Source organism: Myotis yumanensis, unplaced genomic scaffold, assembly GCF_028538775.1.
Source record: "Myotis yumanensis isolate MYYU_CA2020_CCGP unplaced genomic scaffold, mMyoYum1.0.hap1 SCAF_20, whole genome shotgun sequence".
NCBI lineage: Eukaryota > Metazoa > Chordata > Mammalia > Chiroptera > Vespertilionidae > Myotis > Myotis yumanensis.
Window position 1 is genome coordinate 6,358,667 of NW_027223771.1, and position 22,939 is coordinate 6,381,605.

A 22,939-nucleotide genomic window follows, 5' to 3' on the forward strand; every position below is an offset into this window, starting at 1 on the left:
TGGGACAATGAAAAAAAAAAAGATTATGATATGCATGTAATTGAGGTTTTAGAAAGAAGAGAGGGTGAATGGGATAGAAAAAAAATCTTTGAAGGAATAGGGATAAACATTTCCTAAATTTAATTGAAGGATTCAACAGAAATCATTACTGTTTGACACTGTTTATAAGGAGGAGGAAAAGGATGAACACGCGCCTAGGAAGAATGGAGGCTTGACTGTCCTGCTTTCCCCCCAACGTCCGGTCTTAACCAGCCTGACTGATCTCCATCCCTGCGTGTTTCTTTCCGGATCTTGCAGATCGCACTGTTACGAGATGGGGAGATTAAGTTGCAGCCAAGATGAAACTGCACAAAATGGTAGAATATGCTGGCTTTTTGAAACGTGCCAGGGCTGGCTTCTGTTGGAGGTGTGCAGCGAACACTGGCTCTTTTTGTGTGTGCTGCTTTCCCCCTTTGCCTCTCTTCTCTGCTTTCCTTTCCTGCTACCTTCTTGTTTCTGAGAAAGGGCAAAAAGGAGACCGGTGCATTTGAGCTGGACTGGCCACCTCGGAGGCAGTGAGTTCTGCTGATACCCGTCGGCTTTGGCAGAGCAGCCTCTGGGGAGGCTTCTGTTGGGCCTTTGCTTTTCTCTCCTGGGTGGTGATGTTGGTGGCAGTGCTGGGAGCCCCTTGGCAATGAGTTGCGGTTAATGTGCCTGGGATGAAACGTGGATGCCAGAGTCCTCTGATTCTGACCTTAACCTTTCAGAAAAGCATGCTTGCATGCTCACACACAGCTAGCATGCACTGATGAGGCTATACTGATTGGTAACGTTTGAAATACTGCCCTAAGCCCCTGTTCCCTCTTCCTTGCTTAGACCTACCCGAAGCCCGGCTGGTGAGGCTCAGTGGTTGAGCGTCAACCTATGAACCAAGAGGTCGCAGTTCGATCCCCAGTGTGGGACGTGCAGAAGGCAGCCGATCAATGATTCTCTCTCATTATTGATGTTTTTTTCTCTCTCTCCATTTCCCTTCCTTTCTGAAATAACACCCCACCCCCCCTTTCTGAAATAAAAAACCCCCACACAGATTCTGTGATCCAACAACCCAAAGGGTTCAAGTCTGGCATGAGGGGTGGGTGCCTCTGTCTATTAGGCTTTATCAGACCAGTGAGTTCCCTGGTTGTACAGATTCAGACATCTCTCTTGCCTGTTCTTTAGTTTCTGTGCCCTGTGTGTCCCCAGTGTGTGCCCTGCATAGGTGTTCGGAATCCAGTTCCCGGGTTTGGGAGGTCGTACAGCCTAGGATTAATACAGGAAGAGCTTTGGAATCTCACTGCAGAGTTTACCACTCTTGAGCTGGGGTGTCCTTACACAAACAAGTTCTTTGAACCCCCAACTCCATTTTCTTGTAGGATAGGGATACTATCCACTTCTCAGGAGTTTTGGAAGCTTCAAAAGGATCTGTATATGGCAGCGGTTCTCAACCTGTGGGTCGCGACCCCTTTGGGGGTCGAACGACCCTTTGACAGGGGTCGCCTAAATACATCCTGCATATCAGATATTTACATGACGATTCATAACAGTAGCAACATTACAGTTATGAGGTAGCAATGAAAATAATTTTATGGTTGGGGGTCACCACCACATGAGGAACTGTATGAAAGGGTCGTGGCATTAGGAAGGTTGAGAACCACTGGTATATGGTAATAACGGCCTTCACGTGATTATTTATTCCTTTGCTTTTCTTTTGGTTTCATCATAACCAGTTATTCTAGGTAATTCATCATTTTGTACATTTTGTGTGCCATTCCGTTTTAAGGAATGAGTTTCAGAGGGAGTTGAACACTGGTAGTTTCTTCCTCTTGTCTCTTTAGAGAGGAGACCGAAGTCCACAGGTCCAGTAGGGTTGCCAAGACTGTGCATCCCGTGAGCGGTGAGATGTTGGTGTGCCCATACCTGAATGCTAACTAAGGAGTGTCTCCTTGGAGACTTCATAGCTGAGATTTCAGATTCCCCAACTCTGGCATTCTTTATCTCTCATCTGCATTCTTTATTTGCTCCTTGCTCTGATCTGGGGTAGTGATCAGGGTCTATAATAGAAGGTTGTGGTATGTGTGTCTTTAGTCTGTCCACCTTGCTTTGTCACTGCTTTGTTTTATGATTTTCTGTTCAGCTTTATAGCAAACTTCAAGACTGCTAATTTCCTGTAAGAAAAGTCAAGAGTCCTTTTCAATATGTGCCATGAAGTGATAGGCCGTCTACTCCTTATTACAGCTTGAATTTCAATAAGGTATCGATAAAAACACTGCAATTTTGAGTGTGAAAATTTCCCTGTTCACGCTCTGTAAGCTTGGGTATTGGTGTTGAAGCCTGATTATTACAGATTTTTGTAGACTTCAGGGAGAAAACATTCTCAGAAGTTCCTGTTGCTTCTCTAACTAAGTTACTGGGGCAGCAGATTTCAGCCGGGGATGTTCGCCTGCCTTTGTGCAGAAGGGAGTCCATTCCAGCTGGTTCCCAAGCTCGTAAATATTTCCATTGGATGTGGGTAGGAACATGTTGGTCTGTTGAGTTGCTTTACTTGTTGGGTAACTCCGCAGCTGACTTTTTCTGTAGGCCATTCTCTGCTACTGGGAAAACAGAATCGGGCCCATGAGGGAGGTGAAGCCGATGAATAGTCTGCAGAGCAACTTGACACAAACCGATGCCTCTGCCTTCTTTTCTCCCTTCAGTCGTTTAATCCGTGAAATGCTGCCTCCTCCACAAACTGTTTTCCATTTAAATGAATGAGAAGGACTTCTCTTCCTTCTCATCCCACTGTGTTTAGTCCCCACCCCAGGAAATCACCCTGCCTCATTTGTGTGTATACCTAAGGGAGCCAGCATTTCTGTTTGTGGAATTGTGCCATACTGGAGATGGGAGGAACTTGCACAACTTTCACGATTACCTAATCCAGCTCCTTCATTCACAACATAAAAAGTGGAGTCGGGAGTCTTGCTGCAGATGAGACGAGGCAGCAGGGGAGTAGAGGTTAAGAGCATGGATTTTTTAGCCGGATCTGGGTTCAAATTTTGGCTCTCCCTGCTTACAAGCTGTGTGACCGTATACAGGTAACTTTAACCATGAATCTCTTCATTTGTGTGAGGATTCGGGAGGGAACTGGAACAGCCAGTGCCAGCGAAGTTGATGTTGGTAGTCACGTCTCTGTAGTTGAGAAGCTGTAAGGTGTCAGAACTGTAGAATTAGGGTGTTCACCTTCTGGATGAACTAATGAGAAGAACACACATTGAGTACAAGAGGCTGCAACTTCCCTGTCAGTGAGTTACCTGTATATTGTGTGGTTTTTGGAAGATATGATTTCCGAAACCCAGCGAGTTTGTGTGTTTCCAGTGTGTGCTTGAGAAAGAGTGAGGGTGGGGATGACTTTTAAAAATGCCCTTGAGTTTCAGAAATGGATTTTAGATGCCAGGAAGCAGCTTGTAACAAGGGGATGAGATCAGTTGGTATAACTGGCGCTCGTTGCCAATCCTCTCACTCTGTTCTCTGAACATTTACCAGGGTCCCTATTTCTGTGCAAACAGATGAGATAGGAAATGACAGGTCTCTCCATACAAGTGTCATGTGCCAGGCTGGGGAGGATGTGGGGTAGAGCCAGCAGTCACTCCTTGCCTTCATCTTTGCTTAGCTTTTTCCTGGAGGAGGTGCTGGGGCAGTTGGGTTCCATTTAAATAAGCGGTTCTCAACCTGTGGGTCGCGACCCCTTTGGCGGTCGAACGACCCTTTCACAGGGGTCGCCTAAGACCATCCTGCATATCAGATATTTACATGACGATTCATAACATTAGCAACATTACAGTTATGAAGTAGCAACGGAAATAATGTTATGGTTGGGTCACAACATGAGGAATTGTATTTAAAGAGCCAGAGGTTGAGAACCACTGATTTACATGGTCCTGGAGCTGATTTAGAATGTGATCTTTGGTTTGGTTGTACCAGCGTTTGCGAAGGGGAACAGGGGGAAAGAAAGAGGAATCAGGAGTATATTTTTAAAACTATGAGAAAAGTTGACCGAAGAGCTTTTACCTCATGGGGCAGGGACTGAAGCTCGGTTGGCATGTGGTTTTTACCCTCTGCTTCCTGCTGGTGGAGAGCCAGCCACAAAGACAACTGTTTTGAGCCCAAGTTTGATAGTCAAAACCCCTTTTTCATCTTAGAGGGAGAACTGGTATTACTGAGGTTTTAACTTTAAACTGCCAAAGTGGTGGGAATTTGAGTGGGATCTACTTTTTTGTTTTCTTTTTGTTAATCCTTCCCCTTAGAATATTTTTCCATTGATTTTTAGAGAGAGTGAGGTGGGGGAGGGAGAGAGAGAGAGAGAGAGAGAAACATCATTGTGAGAGAGATAATTGATTGCACCCTCACCAGGGTGGGGGATAGAGCTGTAACCAAGGTACTTGCCCTTGACTGGGATCGAACCCAGGACCTTGAAGTCTGTGGGCTGATGCTCTATCCACTGAGCCAAACCGGCTAGGGCGAGTGGGGTCTATTTTTCAAGGGCTCTGCAAGTAAGCAGTAAGGATTTTGCTTCCTAGTTTTCCATCTTGCATGACTTTTTCTCTTGTGGGGTGTCCTACGCCAGGTGTGCCTGTTTGCTAGGCTGCTGTCAGGGAAAGGACGCTTACAGAGCATCTTCAGTGTCACCACGCACCATGTTAGTGCTGCACAGGCTTGTGTGACCTACAGCAGTTCTCCGAGGCGAGTGATGATTTGACTGTGTTTCAGACAGAGGACAAAGGCCCTATAGCGAGCGAGCAAGGGGTTGGACCACAGCTCCCTCCTCCCACATCGCCTACCTGCGGTGGCCACAGAAGTCCATCTTTCTCAGTTGAGGCTGGATGGTCGAGGTGTGATTCTTTGCTGTGGCCAGCTCTGATTTTTTAAAAAAATATATTTTATTGATTCTTTACAGAGAAGAAGGGAGAGGGATAGAGAGCTAGAAACATCAATGAGAGAGAAACATCGATCAGCTGCCTCCTGCACACCCCACTGGGGATGTGCCTGCAACCAAGGTACATGCCCTTGACCGGAATCGAACCCGGGACCCTTCAGTCCGCAGGCCAATGCTCTATCCACTGAGCCAAACCAGCCAGGACCAGCTCCGATTTTTGGAGCAACCTTAGCTCTTCTGTCTTTCAGATCAGTCTGAATTTTGGCCGTTTTCTAACCATGACTGTTCTAGCGCTGAGCCTGTTTGCTGTTGTGTGTGTGTGTGTGTGTGTGTGTGTGTGTGTGTGTGTGTAGGCGCTGCTGTGGGGCCCATTTAATGTAAGTGGGGAGTCAGAAAGCCAAGATCTCAGAGCTCTGGAGAGTTTGTTTGGACTATTTATAGTTTGTTGTTCCATCCATAGTCTCTGTCTAGAGCACACGTTCACCTGTTTGTTGAATTGAATGAGTCCCCATTGTTGCCTTTATGTATCTTTTGTTTGCATGCTTTACATCAGGGGTCCTCACACTATGGCCCGCGGGCCACATGCAAATACAAATATTGTATTTGTTCCCGTTTTGTTTTTTTACTTCAAAATAAGATATGTGCAGTGTGCATAGGAATTTGTTCATAGTTTTTTTTTTAAACTATAGTCCGGCCCTCCAACGGTCTGAGGGACAGTGAACTGGCCCCCTGTTTAAAAAGTTTGAGGACCCCTGCTTTACATCAAGCATGTCATCTCAAAGGCTAACATGGGCCAAATAAACGAGACATGCGGCTTGTGGGCAGTGAGTTTGACATGCTTGCTCTACACCCCTCCTCATCCCATCCACGCTGAATTGCTTTCTGGATGCCTGGGCTCTCTGAGGACACAGGTGGCTGCTTCTCCCTTCTATACTTGCTCCCAGCTAACAAAACCTGCAAAGCAAGTTTTACTTTTAGGACAGTATGCCTGGTAATCTTTATTCTTTCCCCCCCTAGATTAATTTGTTTTTATTGTAAAGATACTCAGGAAAAGTAGCCGATTGAATTGATCATAGGACCACATTATTAACAATTGAGTCATTCTATTATAACGCTGATATCATGAAACATCTATACTATGTATTCTTTGAATTTTGAAGTGTAATTTAAAGGCAAGGGTATTGTGTGGTAGATGCCTGACTTCTCCTTTAATTATGTTAAGTATTTAGAGTCTCACGTGCCTAGTAATTTGGCCTGTTTCTGCATTTACAAAAAATGAGAATCATTATGCCTTTCTGTTATGTGCCATTTAGCTCCTCACATTTAGCTAGAAATCCTAAAATGCTTTAAAGCATCAGGTTGTATTTCTTAAGACAACTTTATTTTTTAACTTAGTTCAACTGGGGAAATTGATTTTCCATCTGTTCGGTGTTTGATAAGTTCTGAACATATGTGGCCCTCTAAGAGTTTCCTGTTAAGAGGAATTCAGAACATTGGAAATTCAGGGAATAATCTCTAAAGTTTCATGTGTATCTGTTATTTCTAATTACAGAACAAATGTAATACCACCCAAACTTAGACTAGCAGTAACTTTTTAATTGGATGAAAAGCTGCCTTTTAAATCATTCTTTTTAAACCATTTTCAATGCATTGATCAATGCATTAAGATGTGTTTTAACCTGGTAGTAGGTTTTAAACTCAGTCGAGATCTAATCTTACCCATTATCTTAGTATGGTCAAACACTTGTTATATTTGTTTTCTGAAGCAGTATGTCTGAATTGAAAGGGAATTATCTTGATTAATAGCCAACAGAATAAGCCCCAACTTTTTGTAAATGAGCGTTTTCAAAATGCTTAAGAACCTTACCTCCTCCACTGTGGCTGTAGGGAGTGCAGGTTCGTTCCTGGAGCCCCAGCCTGGGTGTTACTCTGAGAGATTAGGGAGGGATCCCTTTGCCCGTGTGAGAGGCTGAGAAACATTTCCACTTCATTGAAGACAATGTCTCAAAATCCCCGAGACAGAATAACTGTTTTCACAATTTAAAACATTGAAACCTTTCTGTTGTCCATTTCTAAGACCTCTCTTGCCTGCCACTTAGGGCAATAATCTGATAGTGCTTTTGCTATGTAATGTGTCCAAGAAGGTGGGCTGTGTGTCACTGAATAATTCCCAACAGAGTGGCCTCTCCAGGCCCTGGCATTTGTCCAGGTAAGGTTAGCCAGCTCAGTCATGTCGCATTGGGTGAGGGCCTACTTGCCTGTACTGTAGTTTTTCCAATGATTTCTAAGTAATTGGGTTAATACATTGGGCTGCTTGCTTTTGGGGCCATAAAGGTTGGGGAGGATGAAGGAAGTATAAAGGCTTGAACTTGGCAGTCTCTTTACCGGATATCTATTTTAACCCCCTCTGAAGTTCATTTACATAAAGCCCAGCTGTGTGCAGATTTTTCTAAATTTAAGGTCTCGTATTCTTACAGCCATAGGGATAAGAGTGTCAGCACTTACTCAAATTATGGTCTTGCTCTCCTGTGTCTGGACCTTCTGGCAGCTGACAGTTCCGTTTCCTTTGGATAACAGGATACAGCTGGGGGCAGAGCTCTCACCTGTGGAATGGCCAGCCATTTGGAGCTTTCTTCTCCATATAGGTCCCTGCAAAGCAGCACAGGCCATTTTTGCAGGAAACCACAAGCCTGTGTGTTCAACACCAAAAGAGAATTGAAATAACATGTGCATGAGTTCCTCTTCCCAGAGGCACCACCTTCCTGTGGGAGCTAAGTATAGCGTTCAGCAGCTCCTCTGCCTCTGCTGTGAGATGGTCCAGGTACATGCTGCGCAGTCCCCTACGCTGGTCCCTGTAACAGCTCTCTGGCCCATGAAGCACATCGATCAGGCTAGATTTCTTAACACCTGGTAGGATCCATGCTACCTTTAATGAGCTCTTAGATTATACTTCTGGGACTAGACTGCATTAAGTATGTTTTTATTGATTTCAGAGAGGAAGGGAGAGGAGAATAGAAATATCAATGATGAGCCCTAACCGGTTTGGCTCAGTGGATAGAGCGTCAGCCTGCGGACTGAAAGGTCCCGGGTTCGATTCCAACCAAGGGTGGCATGTACTTTGGTTGCGGGCACATCCCCAGTGGGAGGTGTGCAAGAGGCAGCTGATTGATGCTTCTCTCTCATTGATGTTTCTAGCTCTCTATCCCTCTCCCTTCCTCTCTGTAAAAAATCAATTAAATATATTTTAAAAAAAAAGAAATATCAATGATGAGCGAGAATCATTGATCGGCTGCCTCCTGCATGCTCAGCCACTGAGCCACACCGGCCATGCCACATTTTAAAGCTCTCTCCTGGAACTTTCTAAAGAAAAGAGGTGGGTACCCCAGAAGCACCTTTCTCAAAGGTTGCTTCCTCCTGTGTTGGCAGCGGGGAGCTACAGAACTAAATGGCCTGTGGGAGGCTGAGTCAGAGGTGCAGATGGAGCAGGAGAGATTTTCTCAAGGTGATAAGGCCTTGGCACTCAGGTCTGCAAGCAGGGGCAGGTAGACAGACCAGTGACTCCTGCGTGGGGCGGCAGGGGGTGCGGGCTGCTTCTGAGACCCCTTCTGCTGATAAAGTGCTGTATCTGACAGGCTATGGCTAGGATTAGGATGAGGACCCCAGGGCCTGGGGGAATTGGCTGGGAGCCACTGGCCATACCTCAGGGAAATCACAGAGGCGTCCGGCCTGGCCTTACTGGTTGTCACACAACAGCTTCTTGCTGTGTCTGGGTTTGAGTTTAACCTACATGATTACCAACTTCCTCCAGTGCTACCGCTTGTGAAGCTTTGAATCTGCAGTTGTGACTGAACAAACATTTGAGCTGGGCTTAAAAAAAAAATGTAAAGGAAAAGCAAAGCCAAGCAGAGATTTGTTGGTGCATAGCAGTTGTGTGGCTTTAATTTCTTTAAAAAATATTTTTATTGATGTCAGAGAGGAAGGGAGAGGGAGAGAGAGAGAGAAACATCAATGATGAGAGAGAATCATCCATCAGCTAGCTGCCTCCTGCATGCCCACTACTGGGGATGGAGCCTGCAACCCGGGCATGTGCTCTGACCGGGAATCGAACCATGACCTCCTGGTTCAATGCTCAACCACAGAGCCATGCCGGCCGGGTGTGGCTGTCATTTCTGTAGGGTAGATCTGTGCCAGAGGTTTGTGTATTTTCTTCTCTCTCCCTTCTTTGGCTTCTAAGGCCAAGCAGCTTTTGAGGTATGTGGCTTCACAGGGCTCTCTCCTGACTCCTCTCCCATCACCTCCTGCTGACACTCTTACTCTTTCGTGTAGGTCTTAACTCACAGTGCTGCGTTCCTTTGTCACTGTGCTTCTCCTGTGCCCACGTGGTGAAACTTGGCAAGGGTTGGCCTTCTCCAGGCAGCTGTCTGGGCCTCCACCTTCTAGAGAGTTTATTGCTCCTTCCTGATCCCTGTAAAATTTTTATTATTACTTTTATCACACTATAATATCATTACTGTTTACATGTGTGTCCCTTATTAAGTCGGCAGTTGCCATGTAGTATTTATCCCTAAAGCTCAGCAACTAGCTATATACATGTAACATTCTTGGGGCTCAGAAATATGAGATGAGCTAGTGTGCCAGGCAGATATTACGCACATATATAAAGAAAAGGAGAACCTAAGCACCGAAAAGGTTATGGGGTACTCTCCCATTTCAAAGTACGTGCTAAGATGAGTGTAAGAAAGTCAGAGTTCTGATTTTTAAATCGAAGTAATTTTTTTTTTTTTTTAAGTATTGAAGAAATTATTATGGGAAGAGTTCTGACTGAGAAACTGCTAAACATTGTTAAACAAAAATTCAGAGTGTGCATCGTCATTTTCATGTTCACCCTCATCCCAAATGTTTGTGGGTTTTGAAGGATTTACTGTAGCCCAGTCTTTGCAGGAGCCCTGGCCATGGAAATTCGTTTGAAGCATATTCTGCTATGCAGGTACCCTGTAGGTAAAACATGTCTATTTATACTTGGCTGGATCCCAAACAGCTGCACTGCTCAGATAGAGACTGGGGGTGGCTGTGGGCGATGGTTTGCACTTTTTTTTTTTGGTGCATTTGGAAACGTCTCTGTTGTGAATGACAAAAACCATGTCCACTGAAGTGATTGGTTTGTCAAACCTGGAGCAGCTCGTTCTAGGAAATGAGCCGAGATCACCAAGCTAACAGGTTCCAGAGAGTTTACAGTCTGCAGTGTAATTACCTGGTACAGTGTTGGGGGCCTATGATTCCCACAACCCCGGACTTGAATTAATTTCATTAATTGCGGAGCTCCTGTGAAAGGCTTCTCTAGTACAATGTGTGGGCACGGCTGAACAATAGTGAGTTTGGTTTATGTTACTACATACGGGACAGGCATTTTTTTTTTTTTAAATATATTTTATTGATTTTTTACAGAGAAGAAGGGAGAGAGACAGAGAGTTAGAAACATCGATGAGAGAGAAACATCGATCAGCTGCCTCCTGCACGCCCCCCACTGGGGATGTGCCCGCAACCAGGGTACATGCCCTTGACCGGAATCGAACCCGGGACCCTTGAGTCCGCAGGCCGACGCTCTATCCACTGAGCCAAACCGGTTCGGCCATTTTTGTTTTAATTGCCTTTTTAAATTAGCTTGAGGGACTGTTAATTGTAGATTTCTTCAGTTTGCCCATGTAGGAAAAAAATGTCTTTTTACTCACTTTCAGTCCAGTTGTGATACATTTAATGACGGGGGACTTAAAAGAGATGTGCTGTGTATAATGCTTTCTTCCCGATTACAAAAAAATAGTGTCTGTTCATTGTTTGAATAGTTGTGATCTAGAAACCGATAATTTAGGAATGAAAATTCCCTGTAATTCCCAGAAATATGCATACTAAACATTTTGGTATTTGTTCCTCCAGATTCTTTCCTCTGATTATTTGGTTGTATGTTTGAATTGTAATTTACCCACCAGTATGTTTTAAGACACAAATACCTCTCTGATGTACCTGCAGCCTTTCATTTAACCATTATGGTTTCCAATGTATTTTACTTGGTCGTCTCCAGTGAGACCCAGAAACTGTGAGGAAGAAGAAACTGCGGCTTCTGCTCTGTGCCTGGCAGTGTGCTTAATTAAGCCTTTCACTTCGATTATCTATATTATAAAAGGCCAGTGGCCATAACGCTGTAACGACCTAACGACCGGTCCCCAGGAGGCGCATTGATGGGTCTCACGGCGCGGTGGGCCTGGGGGCTGGAGGTCCTGCGGCGGCACTGCGGGGTCTGAGTCTCGCGCAACTTCGCACATTGGGCCTTTAGTCTCTTATAATTTTGTCAACAACTCTACAGTATAGGCAGGGGTTACTGTGCCTTATGTATAGAAACAACTTAAGGAGACAGAGTTAGGCAAGTTAAGTGACTTGCTCAAAGTTCATCAGTAAAGAACTTGGGATGCCTACCCATTTAGTTAGATTTCTTGTGTAGAGAATATTGTGTAGCACGTTATGCCTTTCCTGTATTGAGAATTGTTTTGTTTTTTTTTAGTGGATAATATTGAGATGTCTAAAGCATTCAAGTTCGGACACATTGCTTCTTTGACTTATGAAGAAACTAGAGGCCTGGTGCACGAAATTTGTGCACAGGTAGGGTCCCTAGGCCTGGCCGGCAATCAGGGCCGATCGGGGCCTTCGTTCGTTCCGTGCCGCCCCCTGGTGGTCAGCGCACGTCGTAGTGAGTGGTCAAACTCCTGGTCGGTCAAACTCCCAAGGGGACAGTTTGCATATTAGCCTTTTATGATATAGGGTAGCTTGTGAGTTTTTGACCTGATGTTGGCATTCGATGGCCCAGCGGCTGAATCTAGCCTGCTGCTCCTTTTTGGAAATAAAGTTTTATTGGAACATGCCACACTCATTCATTTACATAGTGCAACAGACCGTCTGACCTGCAAAGCCTGAAATAATTGCCTTCTGGCTCTTTGCAGAAAATGTTTGCTGACTGCTGCTGTGGATACCGATTTTTATTTAGGCTTCTAAGGTTTTGCTTTCATTTGTTCAGACACATTTTACTAGAGAAGCTTTTAACAGAAACTCCACAATTAATGAAATTTCCAGGTTTGTCAGAATCATAGGTTCCCAACACTGTATCAGGTAATTATACTGCAAACCTTAAGCGCTCTCTCTCGCTCTCTCGCTCTCTCTCTCTCACTCTCTCTCTCTATATACACACACACACACACACACACACACACACTTTTATTGATTTCAGAGAGGAGGGGGGGGGGAGAGAGAGAGAGAGAGAGAGAGAGAGAGAAATAGAAACATGAATGATGAGAGAGACTCATCATTGATCAGCAGCTTCCTGTATGCCCCACACTGGAAATCGAGTCCTCAACTCGGCATGTGCCCAGACCAGGAATCAAACTGTGACCTCCTGGTTCATAGGTCGATGCTCAAACACCGAGCTACACTGCCTGGGCAGATTACCAAAGTTTTAATTCATGTTTTAGTTTCCACTGGTATTTCTTCTGCCTGTGACAGCAGGAACACTTAAGTGCAGGCAAATTGGTTCATAAGTTTATAGGTTCTTTGGATCCTTTGTTCCAGGCAAGTCTGAACAGGACCTAGAAAGCTGATTAAAAGTGCAGTGAGCACAGTGAGCTTAATTTTATTTTATTTTTTTTTTTTATTTTTTATTTATTTTTTTTTTTGATTTGCATAAGAGGCTTTTATTATATAGGATAGAGAAACTAAACCTCAGATTACTAAAAGGCAAAATATAACTAGAAAAATAAAAGCACTTTTTGAAAAATACCAAGGGAATTATACCAATTATTTTCTTTAAATGGCTGTAAAGTACGAAAATCAACATAAAGAATAATGAAGCCATTTTAAAACCCACAGTAGAGAAAGGGGCAGCAGGAAAACTAGTGTGAAAGCAAATACCGTAACTGCAGCAGCAGCTGGCACGGTCCTGTCCCGAGTAATGAGGTACTAAGTTGCCTTGCAGAGACCACAGACCCAACCTGCAGGTCACGCAGCTGAAGCCGGTGCAGAGGAGAGCACTTGGACCTCCAGCTGCTCCCGGAACCAAACTCTCCTGGAGACGCACATGCTGGGGTCCAATCCCAGCAGGTCCAGGGGTCCCCAAAGGTGTGGACGGAGTCGGCGAAGAAGGAATGACACGAAGACAGTCTTCAGTTGATCAGCAGCCTAGTCAGGACCTCTAGCCAGGATCTCCAGCCAAAGTTCTGGTCGGAGTTCTGGTTAGGAACTGATGAGGATCTCTTAATTTTAAATTAAATGGATATTTAATGCACTGAGAAAGTACTCAAGCGCTTCAATCTCCCTTTTTAATCCATGCTTGCTGTTTGAATCTGATGGGCTGGAAATCTTTATTTTTCTACTACAAGAGTTGGTTCTTGCTACATTTCTCAAGCTTGGCGTTCGTTGTGGATTTCTGCAGGTGATGTTAGCACCTAAGGGCACAGAAATGTTAAATGAAGGCAGGCAGGAAGGAAAGATGGCCCCGAGTGTGTGGGGTGGACCAGAGAATGAACTAGGGTGGGCATGAAGGTGGTCAGCCACCTGGCTGTCAGCATCGTCCTGCCTTTGTCCAGCAGCACTTACTGAAGCCTGCACCTGCCTCTGGTTGGAGATGAGTGGGTTTAAGAGTCTGGTTATATCCGCGCGCCCCCCACCCCCCCCCCCCCAAGTGTGTAGCTGTTCTTTAGGTGAGCCTTAATCTCAGACATACACTTCCTGACCAAACTGGATTTTGTTCTTTAAATTATGCGCTGTCACTTAAGGCATTGTTCTTTATTCTAAACATTTGGTCATTGATAACCTCCTATTTATTCTGTTGGGATTTCAGTTTATTCATAATGAGATTCTGTGATCTGATAGAACACAAAGCGTGAGATTTTATCTATGTTTTCATGTATGAATGACATTTCTGTACTGTTGTTTATATTGCTGGTTAGTATGTGCTTTAATTCAGTTTCCTATTATGGACAGGTAAGACTTAGGCCACATTATAATGAAATTACTTTGGTCTGCTTCTCTGACTTATGAAGATGGGGTCAGTTTATTCTCAAATTTAGGGTATTTGGCAAAGGACCTCCCCTTCTGAAGTCCACAGTTTTGGACTTCCGATTGTGCTCAGATAGCCACGCCCGGCATCTAAGACTTCAGGTGGTTTTTATATTTTTGGCAATAGCTTTTAATTTTATTCTCACTTATTTCTTCTCCCTTCTCTTTTTCAGTGTCCTGGGTCATGAAACTTAATCCACAGCAAGCTCCATTATATGTGAGTAAATTATGAAATTTCTTTTCATTTTATACTTATCTATCCTATTTACTTACTTATAATAAACCCAAAGACATTGTCATATTATTTTTAACCATCTACACATGAATTTATATAGGCTTAACACAATTTGGGAAATGAAATTTGATTTAGTAAATTCGAAATGACTAATACATGCATGTAAGACTGTGAGCTAAACTAGTTAGGGTGATAAGCTGCACATATAAAACAATTGCATTGCTCTGCAAAATGATTTTGTGGCTTCTTACTTTCACTGAAGTGCATTTCCGTTAGGGTGGAGTGCTCTTTCTGCTGCCAGTGTGAGTTACCCAGTGTTGCAACTAGGTGGCACTCTGCCATTGGCGAGGGAGCTGCTTGCTCTAGGAGTCTGAATGAAAAGCTGAGGTACCATCTCCCTGGAGGGTGGGAATTGTAAGATGACATGGATAAATGAATGAATCAGGGCTGGAGAGAGACATTTTTAGGTGGTTTTTTGTTTTTTTTTTAAATTTTCATGAGACTGAATTATCTGAATCGGGGTGGTGAAAAGTGCATGTTTGGTGAGGCACCAACTAAGAGGGATGGATTGTTAGAGCTGTGAGGGGCCAGTGGATTTGGGGTTGTTATGGTCTGGAGAGTTCACATAAATGGATTCACGCAATATGTGGCCGTTTGTGACTGACTTTCTTTCACTTAGCATAATGTTGGAAAGTTCGTGTTGGAGCATGTATCCATATTTGTTCCTTTTTATTGGCAAGTAATATTCTATTGTATGGATATACCATATTTTGTCCACTCATCAGTTGATGGATTGGCATTTAGGTGATTTTCTGTTTGGGGCTAGTATGAATAATGATGCTTTGAACAGTCATTTTTTAGGTGTAGGCATATGTTTTCATTCCTTGGTATATCCTTAAGCATATAATTGCTTTGCTACATGATAACTTCAACATTTGAGGAATGGCCAGTTTTCTACAGCAACTGCACCATTTTACATTTCCACCGGTAATGTTGCAGTTTCAGTGTTTCTATATTCATGCCACCACTCTCTGTTACCTGACTTTCATTGTAGCCATCCCAGTGGGTGTGAAATAGTAATTGGTTGTGGTGTTGATTTGCATTTCCCCAATGGCTGATGATTTCAGGCATCTTTATGTGTGCTTATTGGCCGCTTACGTATCTTTGGAGAAATGTCTGCTCAGATCCCTTGCCCATTTTGAAATGGGGTTATGTGTCTTTTATATATTTTTGGCAATAGCTTTTAATTGTAAGTGTTCTTTATATATTCTGCATACAAGTCCCTTATCAAATATATGATTTGCACAGTTTTTTTTCCTATTCTATGGGTTAGCACTTCACTTTTTTTAAAAAAGTATTTATATTGATTTCAGAGAGGAAGGGAGAGGGAGAGAGAGATAGAAACATCAATCTATGATGCGAGAGAATCATGGATGGGCTGCCTCCTGCACGACCCCTCGTGGGGATGGAGCCTGCAACCCAGGCATGTGCCCTTGACTGGATTCGAACCTGGGACCCTTCAATCCGCAGGCCAACACTCTATCCACTGAGCCAAACCAGCTAGGGCAACATTTCACTTTCTTGATGGTGCCCTTTGAAGCACAGAAGTTTTTAATTTGAAAATGTGCAGTTTACCTATTATTTCTTTTATTGCTTGCACTTTTGGTATCATCTAAGAAGGTTTTGCCTAACTCAGGGTCACAAAGATTTACTCCTATGTTTTCTTACAGCAGTTTCCTAGTTTTAGCCCTTGTATTTAGGTATATGACTCTAGGGTTAATAGTTTTCTGTATAAGTATGATTGTGTGGGTAGTTGGGCTCTATTGAGAATTTTTAAACTTCAGGTTTCAAGTGTATCTATCAGCAGTCCACTCAATGGGGCAGTTTGTTTTCCGTTTTTTACAAGGAGAGTGAGTGTACTTCATTCTCCATGAACTAGGTCACAGGGACTTAGGCTATTTTGGTGAAGAAAAGTAACTGTCACATTGGAGAGGGCGTCAATTCTCTGCTCTGAGAGGAAGAAATAATACACAAGAGGACAAAACGCGTATGTGGAGGTTTTTCTCTCAGTTTATATTTAGGATCTGCAGGGGTGGATGTCAACAGAAGAGAGGAAACTATTAGTAAATAAGGAAAAAGGCTGGATCCTGAGAAATATAAAGACACACAAATCTCACAGCACTTAATGGTGGAGACTTGCACAATTAAAGGCCTTTTTAAAAGTAAGCAATCCAAGTTCAATCTTCCGTTTCATGTTTTAAATTTTTTTAATGCTTTACTTGAAATAAGTTCAGATTTACAGAAAAGTTGCAGGAATACAACTCACCTCTGTTCATCTCTTATGAGCATTTAGTCACACTAGCTTATCTGTCTCTGTATTACATATTTTTTAGTTGTTTGAAAGTTGCAAACATCACACCCCATTTCCCTAAATATTTCAGCATATATTTCCTAAGAACTAGGACATTCTCTTTCATAACCACCGTACAATTAACAAAAACAGGAATCGTAACATCGATGTAATACTCTTACATAATATAAGTCCATATCCAAATTTCTGTGATTATCCCAATAATGTCTTTTATAGCATCCTCCTCCTAGCCCCTCCCCAGTCCAGGATTTAATCCAGGATTACACGTTGTGCTTATGTCTGTTTAGTCTCTGAATGGTTCCTCTGCTTCTCTGTCTTTCATCATATTGACATTTTGGAAAATTACAGTCCCGTTAGTTTGTAGCAGTTTTGGTTTATATGATGTTTTCTCCTGATTGGGACAGGAATACGACATAAATGATGCCCTGATTGGTGTATCATATTAGGAGAACACATACTATATTCTTGTCCAATTATTGGAGATGCAAACTTTGATCTCTTGGTTGTTTTGGTGTTGAGTTTGCATAATTTGATTTATCTGTTCCAGAGGAATTGGGCATTTAAAGAAGATGGTGTAATTGTTCACTTTCCCCCTTTAATGTTGTTTCTGAATTACTATTTCTAGTCCTAATGGGACTTACGATCTGAGTCACTTGTTTACAGTAAACTACACACAGCAAACCACGTGACTGCTAATATGTTTCTATGAACACAGTACATGGGCGCTTTGGCTCCATAGCCCTTCTCACTTTCCCCAGGATGGGTAGGGGATAAGAGATGCTGTCAGATGGAAAAAGAAAAAGGCACGTGAAACAAATGTTGGTATTTATTTTTAAAACAAATAAAATAGGCCCTATCACCACCCACACAGTAAGCCCCACTGACCTAGCAACCTAACAACTGGACACTAGCAACAGTAAACAAATCCTCCCCCAGACTAACAGCTGAAAAGGAAGCAAGATTTTTAAACTTCCGAGGGAGTAGGAGGAGGAAAGGGTCTTCAGATGCCTCTTATCTTAGGCCCCAGGCTTATTCTAGAAGAGATCTGTGGAGGCCAGGCCTGAATCTCTCCAAGGTGCAGCATGTGTCAAAAATAGAGACCTGGATTAATCCCACACTTCACATACCAGAGGAAGTCACTTTCCCTTGTCATCATTTTATACTCCTTTGGAGAAAAAGAGTACAATGTGGTGATGCAGCCACGTGAGTGTCCCACAGCCAGGTCCACGTGTGGGAATGAACTTTGTGGGCGAGGTGAAGACTGGAGAAGAATTTGATGAGTCATAGGAATCATTGTTATTTTCGGTGTTGTCGAACCCAGTCTTCTGGAAGAGTGAAGAAACTGAGCTCCAGAGAGATTGAGGGATTAACCTAAAGTTTCATGGGGGTTGTGATAGAACTGGTCAGGTATCAGAATCAGCAAGTAATTAGCGTAGGCAGTGTTACAGGAGGCAGCAACTTGTCAGTTGGCTTGAATTTAAGAGTTCAAGTACATGCATAGAGAAGTTATAGTACAAGACTCAATAAATGTGCTCAGTAACAGGAAAAATAGTAGCAAAGAGAAGATTGGAAGAAGAGAGGAATATTTGAAAAGATAGCATTGATCTCCTTTTTCAGAGGAGTTAACAGGAAATGTCTTTATGGGCTGTAGACATTGGAGAATAATTAACAGCTATTACTTGGAATCCCTCTTAAGTGGAAAAAGGAGTAAAAATAAAAAATATTGTTTTGTGTGTGTGTGTGTCTATGAGCTTTTACTTTTTTTCTTTACTTAATTCCTTCACCTTTTCCACCCAGCCCCCATCCCTGTTCCCTCTCACAGCTGTCAGTCTGTTCTCTGTATTAACTAGAGTCCTGGTGCACGAAATTTGTGCATGGTGTGTGTGTGTGTGTCTCCCTCAGCCTGGCTTGCACCCTCTCACAATCCGGGACCCCTTGGGGGATGTCCGACTGATGGGCAGTTGGACATCCCTCTCGAAATCCAGGACCACTGGCTCCTAACCGCTCGCCTGCCTGATCGCCCCTAACTGCTTGCCTGCCTGCCTAATCACCCCTAACTGCCTCTGCCTCGGCCCCCGCTGCTGCGGCTTAGTCTGGAAGGTCGTTTGGCTGTCTGGTCTAATTAGCATATAACGCTTTTATTATTATAGATTTGTTTATTAGATTCCACATATAAGTAAAATCATATGGTACTGTCTTTCTCTGACTGGCTTATTTCTCTTAGCATAATGCTCTCCAGGTCCATCCATGCTGTCGCAAAGGGTAAAATTTTCTTCCTTTTTACAGCTGAGTAGTATTTCATTGTGTAAATGTACCATAATTGTTTTATCCACTCATCTACTCATGGGCCCTTGGGCTGCTTCAAATCTTTGCTATTGTAAGTAATGCTGCCGTGAATATAGGGGTGCATATGTTTTTTCGAATTCGTGTTTCTGGTTTCTTTGGATATATTCCCAAAAGTGGATTTGCTAGGTTTAAGCCACTAAGTTTTGGGGCAGTTTGTTACGTTAAGCAATTGGTAACTGACACAATATGTTATATATATACTGTGTGTGTGTGTGTGTGTGTGTGTGTAGAAGGACCACACACCTGTATCAATTTTTATATCTACCTATTTCTACAATGATTGATGTTTGTCCAAAGGTTGTAACAGTAAAATTATTTTTCTTGTTAATTGCAGTTCCTGCAGCTCTTGGATGCTTTTATGTATTAGAATAATGTTCTGTACGGTTTTAAAGTGTTCTTGTGGGCATGGGGCTAATGATTCTTCAGCGTGGGTGGTGGCCATGGCTGACACTGACCGAGAAAGTTTATATTGCTGATGACTCGCTAACTAAAATGAACACCGAATAGATTTAAAGAGGGAAAACTTGGGGTGCGTTTCTCAGATTCTTCAGTTATAAACTTGTTTTTGTGTGTCCCCGAGCTCTATTGAACACATCCCTAGGTCTCCCTCTGGAAAGCCAAAAGGCATTTTCCCTTACAAATTTTAAATACTTTTAAAAACCAGAGAGTAAGATGTAAATTATGCTCCAAGGTCATACGGGATAATTATCATAACCTGCCATATGTTTGGGATAAAACCCACATTTATTAGATTTTCAAGGAGAAGAGCCATTCCAATTACAAAACCAATTTCCAGAACCCCAACACATCTGGTTTATTATATCCTTCCTTTTCCAGTACTGAATGTTTTTGCTTGTATCTGCTTCTGAGAGGAAGCAAAAATATCCTGGTGATAGAGGAATATCATAAGAAAGAATATCTTTATTGAAAATGTACAAAACAACGCAATATCTAATGGTTACAATGGTTTCTATTAGAATAGGGACCATTTCTGACGGTGATATTCTCTGTTTTCCCAAGGATGGGAAAGTAGGTGAGAGGACTGGTATTGGTTCGGACCCTACTCTGGCAAGGTGGGCAGTTAGTACACATTTCCCTGATTTAAACTTCACAACATTCATACAAGATGTGGTAAATATCTTCACGGGATAGCCAGGGAAGTGAGAATGCAAAGGAGCCCCAACTTGTCTAAGGTGCACAGCTCTGGTGAACCGCTGGGGGTCCCGTCCTGTGCGTGATGTTAGGGCCCGTTGCATGCAGGGAAATCAGAGGAGCATATCCACTTGCCTCGCACGTAGACCTTGAGCAAAGCTTAGACCCATTTCCTGCCACCACATTGGGTTCATGTTGACTCTAGGCCCATTTCCAGCCTCGGGGGGGACGTGGGGGTGGGGTGGGGGTGGTGGATTAATGTGTGTTGTGTATGCTAATCCTCAGAACAGACCTCAGAGCCCGAACATACCAGAAGATGCGAGTGGGGATGGGCTCAGAAAGAAGAGGTTTTAAATTTCTATCAATTAAAAAAACTTGTTCTTGAATAAGTGGTGTTTGTATACATAATCAAAATTAGGAAGGGCCACAGAATTTAGGCTACCTCCGCTTACTGTGCTCATTGTAGGGAAGATGACCTATTTGGTAATGGTAGCATTTAAAATACACTAGTATAGTTTTAGCGATTTCAGAGACGAAGGGAGAGGGAGAGATAGAAACTTCAATGAGGATCACTGATTGACTGCCTCCTGCACGTCCCTTACTGAGGATGGAGCCCACAACCTGGGCCTGTGCCCTGACCAGGAATTGAACCCTGACCTCCGATGCTCAACCACTGAGCCACACCGGCCGGCAGTAACAGTAGCATTTTATTCTTCCTGGGTAATGTGTTTCCATAGCCAGAGTCGAAATAACCTGGCGGTGCCTCTGGTTTGGCTGCTGGGTTATATACTGCTTGCACAAAGAGAGCTTTATCAGCCTTCCGATCTCGTAAATGAATTACCTGCCTTTGCCTTAACAATACATGTCTGGTGGGTCAGCTCCAAGATTTCATAGACTGGTAGCCCTTTCCAGCCAGATCTGAGGACTGTGTTTAAATAAGGACACTTTATCACCAGTGCCAAAAGAAATAAGGAAGTCAAGTGTTCCTCAATCTAGCTTTTTTTTTTAAATCCTCACCCGAGGATATATTTTTCCATTAATTTCTAGAGGGAGGGAGAGAGGGGAGAGAGAGAGAGAGAGAGAACGAGAGAGAATGTGAGACAGACACATTGGTTACTTTCTGCATGTGCCTGACCAGAGAGGATCTAACCTGCAACTGAGGTATGTGCCCTTGACAGGGAATCAAACTCCAAATCCTTCATTTTGCAGACTGACACTCTTCACTACTGAGCCAAACCAGCAAGGGCCTCAAAGTAGCTTTTGATGGTTTCACAGAACCTCAGTCTCCTCCTGTTTTTAATCAGTCTCCAGTAACTCGTTGGGAAGTTGCTTTGGATTTGCAGGTAGCATTCTCTAGTTTTCCGAGCAGATGAAGATCCATAGAGCAGTGGCTTCGAGGCCTGTCTAGAGGATGCTGTTACAATAGTGTGGTGTTCCTCAAGCATCACAGCAACTGTGGGGAGGGGGTTGGAGTTAAAATTTTCATTTGGTTCTAGCGAAGAGAAGTCTTGCTATCCAAGGAAGACCAAGTATAATGCTCTGTGCCTTTAATGCATTCATTCAGTATTTGTGAAACATCGGGGAGGCGAATGGAGGATCTGGTCTTAAGGACTCGATGCTTCCACAGGGGCTCAGATGCAGGAGGAGTGAAATGACGGCACATGCAGTACCTGTTCAAGGCCGGCCATGTGCTGGGCACACCGATTGGTTGATTAATGAATGGGCCGGTAATGCACACCTTTAGTAACTTTGCTCCTTCGCACACATTTCTCCTCCAGCGATTCCAGTTGTCTCCTTTTATGCGGGGATTGTGAGGTCCCTGTTCTTAGTACAGAGAATGTCATCTGTACTCTCAAGAGCTTTGTTTGTTTACTCCCTTTTAAACTAAGAAAGAGCTATGGGCTCTTGTGCATCCTCGGAGCCCTTCACAAAGCTCTGTTTGGATTAACTGCTGGCCCCATCAGATACACGAGCATCTGGCAGCTCGGGTGGAATTCTCAGCTGTCTCCCTTTGTTATGTCCACACAAGGAAATGTGAGTTTTATCTGTCCACTCAGGCAATGTTACATTCCTTTTTAGGTCCATGAGACCCACCAATCTGATTGTGGGCTCCTTTCCTACCATTGCTGTCATCTTCTTGCACTAGTTACTGGCCAGGGGTGATCTTACCTTACTCTCACGAATATGAATTTCTTACCGGTCACTTCCCACACCCTTAAATTCTCCTTTAAGTCAAGTTCATTAGGTTTTGCTGACATTCTCGTTCGTCCTATCTTGTGTGGTTAAGGGATCCCGGCAGTGTAATATTAAGAAGCTATTGCTGTGGTGTTTCTCTTAGCCAATAACTTTCCTCCACAAATGCCCATTTTTCTAGATCTCTCTGAAATGGGTTATTTTATCCTTGACCCAGGATAATGCGTATGATTATATGTTGTCCATATTTTGCTAAGTGTCAGAATTAAAAGTGGATCTTTTCCTTCACCATGAGCCAGAAATGGGCTGCATTTCTAGTAAGTTCCCCAGGGGTGGGGCGTGATGCTACTGATCCGGGACAACACTGGGAGAACCTATGTGAAGCTCAGGGGCTTGGGAGTCACGTGGATGTGGGTCTAAATTCCTGCGCTAGTGCTCACCAGCTGTGGGAGCCTAGATTCTCCATCTGTAGAATTCAGCAGAGTAATACTTATAATACAAGGTTTTTGTGAGGATTAAATATATTAAAATGACAATAATATCTAGCATTTATTAAGTACCAGGTACTTTGAGAAATGCTTCTCATATATCATTCACTCTTCAGCACTTAAATATTGTC

The 22,939-nt window shown here is 43.4% G+C and overlaps 1 protein-coding gene across 9 annotated transcripts in view; it reads left to right on the forward strand.

Moving 5' to 3' along the window:
- The window catches only part of AKAP13 (A-kinase anchoring protein 13), a 160,205-nt gene that overhangs the window by 7,924 nt on the left and 129,342 nt on the right, over window positions 1-22,939 (forward strand). For all 9 annotated transcript variants that reach the window (XM_070400388.1, XM_070400389.1, XM_070400391.1 and 6 more), the window contains exon 2: window positions 14,197-14,240. In XM_070400388.1, coding sequence (XP_070256489.1) covers window positions 14,197-14,240 — 44 coding nt within the window. The remainder of the gene's footprint in view (window positions 1-14,196; window positions 14,241-22,939) is intronic.